We start from the raw sequence: 12,911 nt of genomic DNA on the forward strand, positions 1-12,911 counted from the left end.
TTTTAGGCGTTGGCTGGAGGGGTGGGGGATATCAGAAGCCTGTTTCTCTCTGTGCTTGTAGATTGGACCATACAGTGGCGGTTTTAATAAGCAGGCGGCGGTGATGTGTAGCGCAAACCCGGACTTGAGTGGTACAATAATGGAGAAATCGGCCCGGGAAAGCCGAAGCGATTGCTATTCCCAGGAGTCCCCCAGAGGCTTTTTGCAAACAAACAAATCAAATAAATCTTTGCTCGGGATTTTATTCCCCACTCCCCAGCACACTTACAGTTTAGTGGCAGACATTTCACATTTCCTGAGACAATGGAAAGAATACATTTAAATTGCAGCCATCATCTGGGGCTCGAATAGTCACAAGTTTCAGCACAACCACACTCCTTTGCAGCCTACTGTATCCGTTCTTTGCTTTGCCTACTTTCACCTCTGGCCTCCAGAAGGCTGTGCAGAAGGGAAGGTGGCCGCTGGTCTGAAAAGTGTCCGCACCTGTAGTATACAGGACTGAGCGATCATTAAAATCTGATACTTAGCTAGGAAAGAGGAACACAGGAGCTAGAGGGAGATGCATCATACTGCATCATACCATTGGTCCCAGTATTGCCCACACTGACTGGCAGTGTGGCTCTCCAGGGTTTCAGGCAGGGGACATTCCCAGCCCCTACCAGGAGATGCCAGGGATTGAACCCAAGACCCCTTCTGAACCTGGGACCTCTATCACTAAGCTACAGCTCTTCCGTTAAAAAATAAAACCAAGATTCTAGTCCTCATGGTTCTGAACTAAAGACTGATTGAACAGGAACAGCTGCCGTCTATTGAACCAGATCACCTAACACAGTATACAGCCTACAGGGACTGGCAGAAGCTGTCCCGAATTTTAGGCAGGGGTCCTCTTTCCCAGCCCCACCTGGAGACATTAAGGGTGGAATCTGGGACCCTCCTCACACAGAGCACATGCTCTGCCACTGAGCCAGAGCTCTTCCCTTCAAAGGAGGAGAAAAATGGGGCCATTTAGACTCTGATCTCATCTTCCCATCTGCATGCATCTTTGACGGCCCAGCCCCACTGCTGCAGCCAGACTGGTGTCTCGGCTGCTTCCTCCAAGGCAGGCCACGCTTCCAAAAAGCCCTCTGCGGAATAAGTAATTTAAAAAGAAAAAGCGACTGGGAAACATGACAGAGAGCAGAAATGATAATGGCAGCAATAAAAAAGCAACGGAAATGCACTATTTGTTGAAAAGCTCTCTTGATGGAAGGCTCAAATTGGTGGAGGGAAAGGGGGGAGGTTAGCGACCTGTGCTTTAAAGGGGAGTTTCAGTATTACTGATGTATTTTCAAGGCCCATTATCCGCACAGGAAGCTACCTTGCCAGGAATCAAACCCCTGATCTATCCAGCACAGCATTACTCTGCTCCGGGATGGGGAATATTTTTGTGTCCCGAGGACCATGCTCCCATCTGAGCAGCCCTTCTGGGGTCCACATGCCAGTGGTAGGCAGAGCAGTGAATGCCACTGTCATCTTTGTACAGATGGCTAGTTTCTACAACCACCCCCACCTCCCTCTATGCTCCGTCCAGGCAAGTAGAGGGCATTACCAGAGGGCAGGAACATATTTCTAGTTGGGGAGGGAGAGGAAGTTTAAGAGTTAGTAGCAGAGGTGGTGGGGTATGTTGCTTGGGAGAGAAGGGGTGGGGTCTAGGGAGGGAATCCCAAGGGCCTGACAGAAAGGCCTGGAAGGCTGCATTTGGCCACTGGGCCAAAAGGTGCCAACCCCCACTTTGAACTCTTAAAAGTGTTCCTGTTGCATTTTGTGATGTGTGTGGTGCTTCTCCGGTTTGTTTCCCTTAGAGATAAAACTAGTGCAACCCTGTGGACGCTGTATTTGAGAAATAGATCAAAAATACAAAACTGGCACCTGCTCATTTAGGACATTTCGGCCAGCCTCTTACACCTAGACCCCCTTGAAAACCGTTAAGGGTCTCAGAGCCAGACCTTTAAGTGAAAACCTTTCTCACTTCAATCCTGACGTTTACATACACATGGTGCTGGTTTTGGCAATCCACCACTGAAAAGGGTGCTTTTAAATGTTTAGGGTTAATTAGTAGATTGCATCACTGATGCGCTGAGAAAACCACGGGTCTCTCCCTGGGATGGAGCAATTTGATTCAGTGTGCGTTTATTGCAAAACCAATCAAACCCGCACTTTCTGGAATGGTATGAGAACCGAAACACAGCTATGCTTCAAAATTTGTACGTATCCAAATGCCATCCAAACTGGAGGGCTATAGATGCCCCATCCCTGAGTTATTACGGACGCAGCTTCACTCTGGGCTGTTGTTTCCATCTGACTGCTTCCTTCCCCCCATATTTTGGCTCCAAGCCCCATTTTCCCTCCCCACTTGGGAGAGACATGAGCACTCTCCAGGTGGCCCGGAGAGAGAGGCAAGGACGACAACAGCACAAAAATCAGCACAGGCGAGTTTTCTTATTCCTGTTGCATTGAGACACCTTCAGCCACTACAAAGCAGAAATGCTTCTTGTATGCAAGGGCGGAGGGGTTCCTCTTCAGTATGGGAAACCCCTCCACAAAACCTACCGAAGGCAAGAGGAATAACAAACCCGGGGTGTGTGTGGGGGGGTGTTCTCCACCTCCCAGATTTAATTCTGGAATGTACTGCTGCAGAGGGTTTGATCCACCCCGAAGATCTGCAAAAGGAAGGGATCCCCCCAAGGCCCATGGCTGCCATCACAGGCGCCAACAAAGAGTCTGGCGAGATCTGATGGCATCACTTCCCTGTCCCTATAATAGAATAGCAGATGACTGCAAAAACAGAGAAATAAATATCTGGTTCCTTTTAGCAATGGAAAGACAGAATGGCTTGTATATAACTTTGAGGGGAGGGGGTACAGAATGGGCAACAAACGTCTTTCCCCAAAAAAACTTTCAGTGGTGTCTGAGGCCTGCATTAACCCCTCTACTGCCAGGGATGTGTGGGAAGCAGATAGCTCCAGGAAGGATCTGATTTTTGGGTCGACAGATGGGATCGTTCTGAATCCACTGCATTTTTATTCCGGGGCAGGGGGTGCCTACTCTATCGCCTTGCCTTTCTCCCTCTGCCCCGCAACTTTTGGCCCTCTATGCGTTCACGACCCCTCTTTCCAGAGGAAGTGCTTTCTTGCAGCCCCAAGGTCACTTCCTGCGCAGCATGGCCAAGGCGGCGCCCACGGCCGCATCCACATTTCTCCCATAGACGACGGGAAATGGGTAGGCCTTCTCCACTTCCTGATGCATCACCTCGTTCTTGCCCAGGGCGCTCCCACTGGCCAGGATCCGCGTGACCCCGGCTTCCTTCAGGTGCTGCGAAGGCAGCATGGAGTGCAGGTTCTGGACCACGCCGTGGCACAGCGCCCGGGTCACGTGGCCCAGGGAGAGGTCGGAGGCAGCGATGCCCATCACCGAGGCCAACCTTTCCGGCATGTGCCTCTCTCCAAAGATGGTGGGGCAGATGTTGAGGTCGGTGTCCGTTTGGGCCAAGGCAGCGCTGATTATACGCGCGTAGAGATCCGATTCTGGGACTTGGAGTCCTGCAGAAGGAGATTAAAAGGGTTGGGAGAGGAAGACTGATCAAATGACTGAAAGGCCCTCCCATTCCAATTGAATGGGAGTGCCTAAATGAATACCTCAAAAGTCAAGGTTCGAGGACAGAAATCTGGCTGAGTCTGGAATAACCTTGTGAAGCGAAAGGACATGAAAGAGGGATTTATATCTCGATGTTAGAATAGAGATGATAAAGAAAACAGGAAGACACAATGAGAGATAAAGGAGGTGCTGTGGGATTGGTGGAAGTCAATGTCTTGTTGTTGTTTTAGTGTTTATAATATTAACTTGTAAGATATGGATTTGGTTTTATTGGTTTTGTTTTTGTTTCATTGTTGTTGCTTTCTTTAGTTTTTGAATGTTGATTTTTGTGTGTTGTGTATTGTTAGTTTTCGATATCTTTCGTGTTGTTGTTGTTGTTGTGTGGAAAATACTAATAAAATTTATATTAAAAAAACGGGGGGGGGGGAATCAAACCCACAAATGACTGAAAGGCAGAAGAAGAGAGGTCCCCGTCTTATCCCTTCCTTTACCCAGCTCAGCCATCCACCGTACGAGCATGTTCACAAACGTCGCCACCACGTTGCCGCCGTTGAGGGAAGCAGCCACCACCAGGTAGGTGTTGTTGAAGTACGGGTAGTAGGCCAACGGGGAACGAGGGTTCGGGGAATCCGCTGGCTGGAAGCCCGAAGGCATCAGGAGGGTGAGTTGCGCAGAAGTACTGATGTTGAGGACTAGGAGGATGGAGAGGAAAGCAAGAGTTGTAAACACCCGGTGGGCTCAAATTCTGCTTAAAGAGGCATGTAACTGGCCTTCAACGGGTGAGGCTGGACCCACAAGGGAGCTTCAACAGGGGTCCTGCATGGCCCCAGAAACTCCCTGGAGGGAGGGGAACCTCCATCAGGCACCTCCTGCCCCTGAACTGGGCCAGCTGATCATTATAGCAACTACTGCTACTACCGAAGAATGGATGCTTTTGAATTCTGGTGCTGGAGGAGACTCTGGAGAGTCCCATGGACTGCAGGAAGATCAAACCTCTCCGTTCTGAAGGAAATCAGCCCTGAGTGCTCACTGGAAGGACAGATCCTGAAGCTGAGGCTCCAATACTTTGGCCACCTCGTGAGAAGAGAAGACTCCCTGGAAAAGACCCTGATGTTGGGAAAGATGGAGGGCACAGGGGGAGAAGGGTACGACAGAGGACGAGATGCTGGGACAGTGTTCTCGAAGCTACCAGCATGAGTCTGACCAAACTGCGGGAGGCAGTGGAAGACAGGAGTGCCTGGCGTGCTCTGGTCCATGGGGTCACGAAGAGTCCGACACGACTAAACAGCAACACTGCTACTGTTGCCAGTGTGGTGTAGTGGTTAAGAGTGGTGGACTCGTAATCTGGTTCGCTTCCCTGCTCCTCCACATGCAGCTGCTGGGTGACCTTGGGCCAGTCACACTCCTCTGAAGTCTCTCAGCCTCACTCACCTCACAGAGTGTTTGTTGTGGGGGAGGAAGGGAAAGGAGAACGTTAGCTGCTTTGAGACTCCTTCGGGTAGTGAGAAAGTGGGTTATCAAGTCCAAACTCTTCTTCTTCTACTACTATATAGAAATGGGTACCTGTGTTTTTATTCTCCTCCTCCTTCCTTCTCCCTTTCTGCTTGCATCTCTCTTTTTTTTTTTAAGATTGTTAGTTTGAGAGCAGGGACTGTCTTGTTTTGACTGTATGTAAGCTGCTCTGAGAGCCTTTTCTGCTAAAGAGCAGGTACAGCTGCTCCAAATAAATTACAGTGGTACCTCGGGCTAAGAACTTAATTCGTTCTGGAGGTCCATTCTTAACCTGAAACTGTTCTTAACCTGAAGCACCACTTTAGCTAATGGGGCTCCCACTGCCACACAATTTCTGTTCTCATCTTGAAGCAAAGTTCTTAACCCGAGGTACTATTTCTGGGTTAGCAGAATCTGTAACCTGAAGCGTCTGTAACCCGAGGCACCACTGTATTTCCAGAAGGTGGGGGGAGGTGCTGCTTTGTGCCCCTACCTGCACTTGTGCTGTCGGACATGCAGGAGTACACGGAACACTGGAAGTCCCCCAAAGCAGCCCCGACTTCCGTCCCCTTTGGTATCTGGTGCCACACGTAGGCGGTCTCCCCGGCCAGTTCTCCGGGCTGGACCACTTCAGGAAGCAGGTGGATGGGGAAGTGGGACTCTTTCAGGCTGAAACCAGAGGCATAGGTCAATGGGGAGCCGTGCGGGTTGGAAGGAGAAGGGCCCAGCTACTGGACATGCTTGGAGGGCAGGGGGAAGGAGGGATCTCAGGCTAACACAGCCGTGCAGATTACAGTTGAATCAACTCACTGCTCAAATTATGGGGGAGAAGGTAGAAGGGGAGGCCCTTGGTGGAAGCCAGAAACCAGAAAAGTTAGGAACCTCAAGCCTAGGAAGCAAATGCGGCCCTCCGTGCCTCTCTTTCTGGCCCTCAAACCTTTCCCCTGGGAACACCTTCACCAGGCCTGCTTTCTATCCTCACTGAGGATTTTTGCCAAGCTGGGAAATGTCCTTGACCTCTATGCTTGCTTTGATGGAGAATAAAGGTAAAGGGACCCCTGACCATTAGGTCCAGTTGTCACCAACTCTGGGGTTGCAATGCTCATCTCGCTTTATTGGCCGAGGGAGCCGGCATACAGCTTCTGGGTCATGTGGCCAGCATGACTGAGCCGCTTCTGGCGAACCAGAGCAGCGCACGGAAACGCCGTTTACCTTCCCGCCAGAGCGGTACCTATTTATCTACTTGCACTCTGACATGCTTTCAAACTGCTAGGTTGGCAGGAGCAGGGACTGAGCAACAGGAGCTCACCCCGTCGCGGGGATTCGAACCGCCGACCTTCTGATCGGCAAGTCCTAGGCTCTGTGGTTTAACCCACAGCGCCACCCACTGATGGAGAATAGAAACGCTAAAATTTACATTTGTTGCTTTGTCTGCTTTTGCCTCTGGCCAAGCCCAGCCCTGGCAAGCAGCCCCCGGGAGGTTGCACAGATGGGAATGCTGCCCCTGGGCTGGAGCGATGGGAGTTGGAGGCCAACAATATCTGGAAGGTCACGGCTTCCCCGCAAAGGGTTCCAGATCAGCTTTCCTTGTCAACAGCAGCACAAGTCTAGAAACACCTGCCCACGTTCCCCAGCGATATGGGGCTGATTATCCTGGCACCTACCTTGCAGGGCTGTTGTTAAGAAAATGTATGGGTGGTGCTTTAAAAACATGCACAGACATGCTGGATAAATCGAGCTACTGCCCTTAAAAAGCAGAGTGCTGTGTGTGGACACACCGCCCCAAGGGTTAAGCCTTCAGAAAGTTTAAAACACATACACGCAATTAGACCCAACAAGCACCCCTTGGACAACCCCAGCCCTGTTACAGTACGGTGGTTGCCGCACCACATTAGCCCCGGAAACACACACACACACACACACACAAGCCAAACCCAAGTTGTCCGCAACCTTGAGTCGGATTTAGGAAGCGGATTCTATCTTCCCTGGAAGGGTTGTGCATGTGAGAATCTTCCAGCTGGAGGCCTCAGACGCCTTTCCCTGAAAAGAGCAAACCCGGCCACTTCAAACAGCAGCTAACACAGCTTTTCTGGGTGGAGGGGGAATGATGGTCGGGAATATAGTGTTTTCAGTCCGTCAAGGGGTTGGGTTTTTAAAAATGAAAGGCGTTTCTGGTTTGCTAGAGAAGTTGCTCCTGATTCACTTCCAAAATAAAATAAAATTGAGCTGGTGGGTGGGGAGGGGGGACTCAAAGAAAAGACACCCCCCTTCTCTCATATCCCAGCACACAGAATCGAAAAATGAAATGACACACACACCCCGCTTCGTAATAGTGGCTCCATCTGAGTCCACAGCGCTAACTTACATGTCCACATTCCAGCTTTTGCGTGTGGTGTTGAAGTAGCCCCAGCTGGCTGCGTTCTGGACAGACATCTGTGGCTTTTCCTGGCCACACAGCATGGCCACAACGTAGTCTTGGATGGTGCCGGCAGCATCGTAATGCTTCAGGAAATCTGGGCTGTCCAATAAGCATACACACAAAAAGTTGATGGACCTGGGCATCCGCTGGTTAATACACCTTTTAATTTGTGACTGACTCTGGGTGGGGGGGAAAAAACAACTTGTATACAATGAAAGAGAACTTTCTTTTCCTCCAAGAAACTCAAAGCATTTATTTCCCCACCCACATTTTTGATCCACAGAACAGCCCTGTCCACAGAACAGTAGGTTAGGCCAAGAGAGCGAATGTGCAACTGACTCAAGGTCACCCAGTGAACATTTTTGGTCTTAGTCCCACTGCTGTACCCAATTGCTTCTCCCCCATGACTGAACCCACCAGGAAGGCCACCCCAGCCTCTGGCTGCAAATAAATCATCACAGAATCGCAGGCGACAAAGCAAGATGTAGAAGCTGAAGCAGGAAGGGGCAGCAGTACCTGTTTTTCAAGTACCAGTAGATTGTGGTGCAGCCGAAACCTGTGGCCACACTGAGGTGCGACTGCGGCTGAGGCAGTGAGGACAGGAAGGGGCTGCTGCAGCGGCCATCTTGCCATGTGATCAGGTGACTGACCTCTTCAGGCTCAAAGGTCCACCCGTGCCCACTTTCGATCCACTTGCAACCTGGAACGGGAAGAGAGAGCTGGTGAAGGAGGACCTGTTAGCATGGTGCGGCTCATTCAAAGTGACCCAGACCATCCTGAGTTGTGTTTATCCATCAGTGTTTCCTCCAAAAGCATGGACACAAGGTGTTATGTACTGAGTTGAATAGGATCCAAAATAGGGACCTTCTACATGCAAAGCAGATGTTCAAATCCTGAGCTACGGCCCTTCCCTGCGCACAAAACCAACCCACTGGTATAATGGTGTTAAGGGAAATCCTCTTTTGCGGAACTACATTGCCTGAATTTTCGGAAGAGGCTTAGCTCTTCAGACATTAGATAAATGAAGATTAAAACCACAGAAAAGCAAAAAAAAAAGAAAAAAAGAAAATCTACCTCGTTTCTTTCTCCTGACCTTTCTTTTGTTTTCCACATAAAAAGTTGCTTTCAACCATGCTGGGTTGTCCCTCCCCTCCCATTTATCTCTTCCTAACATGAAAATGGGCTCTTTGAAAGGACATTAATGGTAATCAGTTAAAAACAAAACAAAAAAGATAAAAATCATCATTTACTGCAAAGAAGATGTGATTTTGGCTAATCCACTCAGGAGGAGGGAGAAAGAGAGATTGCATCCATTTACATCTGGGCAGAGGTCAAAACCAAACACTCATGGCTTCAGAGAAAGGTAAAAATTAAGCGTTTCCACTCAAAATCACATGCAAATAGTGACTTCCAGATTTTATTTTATCTTACGCCCGCCACCCACAGGAAATCTGGAAAACGGAGCAAGTTTGTCTGTCAACCTAATAGCCATTTCTGATTGCTTTAGCATTCCAGGAATAAAATCGCTTGGGAACCCTGCTAGGCCATTAAAGACCACATTCATCTCTGACAAGAAGCAGCTAATTCTTTCAGGAAATCAGTCCCCACGACCCGAACTGCCTTTCTGGTAGGAGAGAGACTTTCTGCAGGCAATGGCTTCTCCACCTGCCTTGCCCCTCCAGTCCCAGACAGCACAAGCAGCTGGGAAGAGAGGAGTTCAGGGATAGTGTTTAAAAATAATTTTATAAGTTCTGGGTCCTTTTGTACGTTTTCTGGCATTTTATGCATTGTGATTTGCTGTTATTTTATTGCTGTTATTTTATTATTATTGATTTTATTGATTTGTTAGTAATTCTTTATTGTAATCGATAAGTGTAAACTGTTTATTATTTGCTGGCGCTTAATTGTACTGTTTACTATTGGATTCTAATGGATTCTTGAATATTGCTTTATTTGACAAAAGTTCTTTATTTTAAAGTTATTGTGACTTTTTATATAGGATCTGATTGTTACTATAAATGTTTGATGTTTTATTATTTTTATGTGTGTTGGAAGCAGCCCAGAGTGGCTGGAGCAACCCAGACAGATGGTTGGGGTATTAACATATATATATATATATATATGGCAAAAATAGGCGGAGTAGCTGGCTTGCTTCAAACCTCCTTCTGTCTAGGCAAGCAGCAGACATTATCAGAGTTCAAGGATGCATTTCCAGCCAGGCAAAATCACTCAAGGAGAATGCAAAGCTAGACTAGTAAGGTTGCAAAGGGTGTGTGGCCCAGGGATAGTCCCACAGGACGGAATGGGAGGCCTGACGGGCCACATTTGCCCCCTGGGCGCCTGAGGTTCTCATCTCCTGATTTACACTATCATTGCTAACAGCCCTTAACCTCCCCTCTGTGAATTTCTCCAGTGCTTTTTAATGCTATCTTGACCCTGACTTTGAGAGGGGAAAAGAACAGAAAACATGTACACTCACACATGCGAATACAAACAGTGTAAGGAAAGTCCTATGGGACGTGGGTGGAGCTGTGGGTTAAACCACAGAGCCTAGGACTTGCCAATCAGAAGGTCGGTGGTTCGAATCCCCGCGACGGGGTGAGCTCCCGTTGCTCGGTCCCTGCTCCTGCCAACCTAGCAGTTTGAAAGCACATTAAAGTGCAAGTAGATAAATAGGTACCACTCCGGCGGGAAGGTCAACGGTGTTTCCGTGCGCTGCTCTGGTTCGCCAGAAGCGGCTTAGTCATGCTGGCCACATGACCCGGAAGCTGTACGCCGGCTCCCTCGGCCAATAAAGCGAGATGAGCGCCGCAACCCCAGAGTTGGTGACAACTGGACCTAATGGTCAGGGGTCCCTTTACCTTAAGGAAAGTCCTGAATATCTTTGCTTTTATTCATTTAGACACAATCTTAGGTTCAATCTGTCTGGGGGTTGGGGGTTTTTTTTGCCTGCACCATTTTGTTAGAATCTGGGACTAGGGAGATATTAGGCTTGAAAATGTTAAGTTTTGATTCTTTTTTTTTTAATCCTTGCATTTTTAAATAGGATGCCACCACACAAGTGTTGAGGAAGGAGTGGTGCTGGATTTGGAAAGGAGGATTCTGCAAACCAGCTCTCTCACCTTGACCTGTTTTCCAAAACACGACTCCGTGCATTTGTCCGGTAACACCAATGCGGCAAACCCTTCCCAGGAGTTTCTGGGGGAGACCGGCGAGGCAGTCATTCAAGGCAGCGACAATTTTGCGGACATCTTGCTCGTTCCCCTGCATGAGCAGAGAGAGAGAGAGAGAGAAAGGGAGAGAGAGAAAGCCCATAGGGAATGAAGCTTGGAAGCAGTTTTACCTGCTTTCTGTGACAGCAAAGCAGCTCCCATCTTGGCATGCCAGATTTATTTTAGAAGAAATGCTCTATCAGTTGGATCAACTGCTGTTGAATGTAGAGGAGCTCTAGCAGGGGGAGAAGTGTGGCAACCTAAGTCCACAGCCTCCTCTGAACCCCAATGGACTTGGGGAGGACCCATAGCTCAGTGGCAGAGCATCCGCTTTGCATGCAGAATGTTACAGGTTCAATCCTGGCCTCTCCAGCCACAGGCGGGAAGACTCCCTGCCTGAATCCATGGAGAGCCAATATACCAGTCAATGTAGATAATGATAATAATAATATTTTTTTATTCATATCCTGCCCTCCCCAGCCGGGCTCAGAGCGGCTAACAACAGTAAAAATAACACATACATTCTAAAATCATTCTATAATCAATTCAGAGTCAAATTAATGGCAACCATTGGGCTAGAGTTCTATGAGGATTACAGAAGGAGGAAGTCAGACTGTGCCTTGGCCAAAGGCCTAGTGGAACAGCTCTGTCTTGTTGAAAGATGTCAAGTCCTGCAGGGCCCTAGTCTCTTGTGACAGAGAGTTCCACCAGATTGGGGCCATAGCCGAAAAAGCCCTGGCTCTGCTTGAGGCCAGCCTAACCTCCCTGTGGCCCGGGACCTCCAAGATGTTTTTATTTGAAGACCATAAGGTCCTCCATGGGGCATACCGAGAGAGGCGGTCCCGTAGGTACGAGGGTCCTAGGCCGTATACTGAGCTAGTTGAAACAATGGTCTGGTTCAGTATAAGGCAGCTTCCTATGTTCTTGAGAACGCAACACTGGATCAAACCAAAGGTCCCTCTGATCCATCCTGCTAGATCGGACCAAAAGTTGATTTAGTCTAGCCTCCTGTGTTCCCGCACAGCCTACAGGATGCTTTAGGGAAACCCACAATGTGCTGCTGGTATTCAAAGGTAGACTGCTTCAACCACTCACAACAAATAATCACCCAATTGATTTCCATTAATTTATCTCATCCTCTTTCACCTGTGGCCCGGCACTGGGGCTCTCCACCTGAGCCTGGGTTTCCCTGGCGCAGCTTGCGATCACGGTGGGTCCCTGCTCCATCTCTTGCAGCAGGATGGTTTTCACTGATGAAGTGCCCAAGTCGATCCCCAGGATGCAGGCTGCCATGGCAGGATTCAAACCCTTGTCTTGAATTTTGGGAGGCATCTTCCTTATACAAAACCACCTGGGTCACTGCAGGGAAGGAAAGGGATGGTCTTGATGCTGTACAAGAGTGAAAAGTAGCTATAATCTATGACCTGACATTGAGTAAGCCCAACTGATCAACGCAGCTTACTCCTGAGTAAACTTTTATTGAATGGTGCCATCAGCTATGCTATTTCTATTTATTTAATGCACAGTAACAAACCTGTATCCTACCTTGCCTGTGCGAGAGGTAGCTTACAACGAAGCCAATAAAAGAATATAAGAACAAAACAAATTAAAATACAATTTAGAGGGAGGGAGGGAAACAGGTAGGTAAATCAATGCAAAGGAGGCTAAACGCTTGTCGCTGCTAACAACCCCTCCAACCTTAAAATGGGAGCAGAGTTAAGACGATGGGGCTAAAATACGAAGTAAAAAAGCAGATCACAGGAGCAGAATTGGGTTGAAGAAACTGAACTTTGGACCGATGTCCGAGGGGTGCGCGCCACACCCAAGATGGCGACCTCAGGACGCGACCGCCATATTGGGTGTGTCGTCCCCCTTCAGGAGCTCGACGCGGGTACGATTTTTACGAAGGGAAGTACGACGCACCGAAGGTGGCGGCCGCCATCTTGGGCGTGTCAGCTGCCTTCTTTTAGACCCGCCTTCCTTCCTCACTAGGGACCTTTCCCAAGCTTACCTTACTTCACAGGTGTCCTCAAATCACTACTTCGCCTGAGAGGGCGGGAAAAAGAAACCCACAAAAAGATTACACAAGCCAGGAAGGAGAGAGGGGGCGGGAGGAGAGCGGGGACTTTGCCACACCCAAGATGGCCGCCGAGCGA

The 12,911-nt window shown here is 48.9% G+C and overlaps 1 protein-coding gene across 2 annotated transcripts; it reads right to left on the minus strand.

Annotated features, from left to right (window-relative positions):
* Positions 1 to 226: 226 nt before the first annotated feature.
* SHPK (sedoheptulokinase) lies at positions 227 to 12,908 on the minus strand. 2 transcript variants are annotated; one of them, XM_083715205.1, is made up of 8 exons: positions 12,767 to 12,908; positions 11,902 to 12,114; positions 10,666 to 10,807; positions 8,060 to 8,243; positions 7,490 to 7,642; positions 5,618 to 5,793; positions 4,125 to 4,325; positions 227 to 3,578 (listed from the first exon to the last, which is right to left on the minus strand). In XM_083715205.1, the coding sequence occupies exons 2-8, from the start codon at positions 12,085 to 12,087 to the stop codon at positions 3,184 to 3,186; spliced, it is 1,437 nt and encodes a 478-aa protein (XP_083571331.1). In that variant the 5' UTR covers positions 12,088 to 12,114; positions 12,767 to 12,908; the 3' UTR covers positions 227 to 3,183. The 2 variants fall into 2 exon arrangements, with proteins under 2 accessions (XP_083571331.1, XP_083571332.1); XM_083715206.1 differs by lacking the exon at positions 12,767 to 12,908 and adding an exon at positions 12,301 to 12,574.
* Positions 12,909 to 12,911: the final 3 nt, after the last annotated feature.

This window comes from Podarcis gaigeae (assembly GCF_964106915.1).
Source record: "Podarcis gaigeae genome assembly, chromosome: 15".
NCBI lineage: Eukaryota > Metazoa > Chordata > Lepidosauria > Squamata > Lacertidae > Podarcis > Podarcis gaigeae.

Excerpts from the sequence above, each read along its gene's own strand:
- SHPK (XM_083715205.1), bottom strand. The coding sequence starts at position 12,087 with ATGCCTCCCAAAATTCAAGACAAGGGTTTGAATCCTGCCATGGCAGCC. Across the intron at positions 7,643-8,059 it reads TACTGGTACTTGAAAAACAG|CCCAGATTTCCTGAAGCATT; the intron begins GTACTGCTGCCC and ends CTTATTGGACAG. Across the intron at positions 5,794-7,489 it reads AAAAGCTGGAATGTGGACAT|CCTGAAAGAGTCCCACTTCC; the intron begins GTAAGTTAGCGC and ends CTCTGGTTTCAG.